The 2,579-nt window shown below is 43.4% G+C and overlaps 2 protein-coding genes across 51 annotated transcripts in view; both read right to left on the bottom strand.

The window, feature by feature from the left end:
- Positions 1-2,579, bottom strand: part of LOC126389674 (spectrin beta chain, non-erythrocytic 1-like) — a 187,156-nt gene that overhangs the window by 98,211 nt on the left and 86,366 nt on the right. The gene's annotated exons all lie outside the window — the stretch shown is intronic.
- LOC126389694 (phosphofurin acidic cluster sorting protein 1-like) overlaps positions 1-2,579 on the bottom strand; it is a 30,895-nt gene that overhangs the window by 6,134 nt on the left and 22,182 nt on the right. Inside the window, exon 14 of the mRNA XM_050043482.1 lies at positions 1,626-1,730. Within this exon, the coding sequence (XP_049899439.1) occupies positions 1,626-1,730 (105 nt within the window). The remainder of the gene's footprint in view (positions 1-1,625; positions 1,731-2,579) is intronic.

Below are 2,579 nucleotides of genomic sequence, written 5' to 3'. Positions count from 1 at the left end.
TGGTTGTATGACTCCGCCCACCAGCCCGCCCTGTGGTTGTATGACTCCGCCCACCAGTCCACCCTGTGGTTGTATGACTCCGCCCACCAGCCCACCCTGTGGTTGTATGACTCCGCCCACCAGTCCGCCCTGTGGTTGTATGACTCCGCCCACCAGTCCACTCTGTGGTTGTATGACTCCGCCCACCAGCCCGCCCTGTGGTTGTATGACTCCGCCCACCAGTCCACCCTGTGGTTGTATGACTCCGCCCACCAGCCCACCCTGTGGTTGTATGACTCCGCACACAGAAGATCTATACAATCAGCACAGTTTCAAGATTAGAGTCACCAATTCAGTATCTGACCAAATGTCTCCCCTTCTGTTCCTGAGATATGATGTTAAAACATGATGATGTCACAGTCAAGCTGACCTTTGACCTTTTGACCTTCATTATTTTATCCTGTTAGACATTTGTGTCAAATTTGGTCAGAATTAGTGACTGAATTCTTCAGTTTTGGACAAAAACAGGTTTTGTGAGGTCACACTGACCTTTGACCTTCAACCACAAAATTCTAATTAGTTCATTCTTCAATCCAAGTGGACGTTTGTGCCAAATTTGAGTAAATTCCCTCAAGGGCTTCTTGAGATACCACTTTAACCAGAATGAGACAGACAGGGTCCCGGTGACCTTGACCTTTGACCACTAAAATCCAATCAGGTCATTGTTGAGTCTAGGTGGACGTTTGTGCCAAATTTGAAGAAATACCCTTGAACCATTTTTAAGATAAAAGTTTTCACAAGGATGGGTCGAACAAAGGTGTTGTCCTTGCTGCAGCGTGTGTGGGTTCGATTCCAACCTGCGGCCCTTTGCTGTGTGTCCTGTCTAATAAAAAGCTAAAAAATAATCTTTATAAAAGAAAGAGATGTTCAGGTATACAGAGCTGTACACGAGAGGCGTGTCTGGGTTTGAGTGACAGCAGCTGGTGGGTGGAGCTCCACATGAGAAAAGTGAACAAACCTGCAGTTTAAGACTCGGGGAGTGACAGCGTGTCGTTACTAGTGGTATTAAAGAGTGACGACCACAGCAGCGTCTGAACGGAACAAAGTAAGTTTATATTCGGCTGCTTCATGTGCTGCTGCTGACCGGCTCCATAGCTCACTGTCCTACCCTTTAACGGACATTAGCGGTGCACTTTTCACCGGTTTGTTTGGACACTGGTTCAACAAGCTGAGGTGAAGACAAGACGTGTTTATGTTTGTATGTTAGCGAGATAAAAAGGAGACTGTAGGAAAGCTAACGTAGGGTGCTGTTCAGCGTTTCTTGCGTATCAGGCTGCTGATTTATAGACGCAGGTGAGATTCTGATTTCACACCTGCTAGTGACGAGGCGGAGGATTTACACCTGGTCTGAGCGAGAAGAAGGTTTAAGCCGAGATGGTGCAACCAGCATAACACTGAGGTCAGACGCCAAGTTACGACCGACTTATCTTCACACCAGGTTGAAGCCCTGTTGGTGCAACCGGCGACCAACCAGGAGAGCAGAAGTGATAAACAAACTCTGGTTGGTCAATCAGCAAATTTTACATCGGAGAGAGGGACAGAAACAAACTGCTGTCTCTTTAAGACTGATGGACAGACGGACAGACCTGTCCCTGCCAGTCTGTGGTGTTGATCAGGATGATGGAATCAGGAATCTGATCATCAGAGAACAGGATGTGGTTCAGCTGATCCAGGACCGACTTCCTGGCAACCTGAAAACAAACATCGGAACCTCAGTGTGAGTACACATCAGTACACGTCAGTACACATTAGTACACGTCAGTACACGTCAGTACACGTCAGTACACATTAGTACACGTCAGTACACATCAGTACACATTAGTACACGTCAGTACACGTCAGTACACGTCAGTACACATTAGTACACGTCAGTACACATTAGTACACGTCACTACACATTAGTACACATCAGTACACGTCAGTACACGTCAATACACACTAGTACACGTCACTACACATTAGTACACGTCAGTACACATCAGTACACATTAGTACACGTCAGTACATGTCAGTACACATCAGTACACATCAGTACACATCAGTAGGGCTGCACTTAAGGATTATTTTTTATTGATTAATGTAACAATTATTTTTTACGTTAGTCAACTAATCTAAGGACAAATTTTTCTAAAAAAAATTACTGAAATAACCCAAAAATAAATAACAAAAACTTGTCTCATAAATATTTAAATATTTTATTTAATCATCTTAAAAACAATGACAATTTTAAAATGAGTCTAATTTCTACATCACTGTTGCTTTATGATAATATTATTAATAAAAATAATATTCCATATGGGCTTGCTTCCTGCTTCTGAAGAGTGCAGACGCTTTCCTGCTTGCTCCAGCCTGCTTCCTTCTTTACTCTGCTTTTAATCGTTTTACTCCTTCTACAAATCCTGGAAAATCTCTATATCCATCATTTCATGAATTATTTTAAGTAAACCAAGACTTTGAAGAACATTTTTATATTTTTAACCGATCTGACGAGCCAGCAGCATGTCCGGGGGAAGAAACCAAACAAATTCCTTCTGTGAACG

Source organism: Epinephelus moara, chromosome 5 (genome assembly GCF_006386435.1).
Source record: "Epinephelus moara isolate mb chromosome 5, YSFRI_EMoa_1.0, whole genome shotgun sequence".
Taxonomy (NCBI): Eukaryota; Metazoa; Chordata; class Actinopteri; order Perciformes; family Serranidae; genus Epinephelus; species Epinephelus moara.
This window is presented reverse-complemented; position numbering and strand designations above follow the sequence as displayed.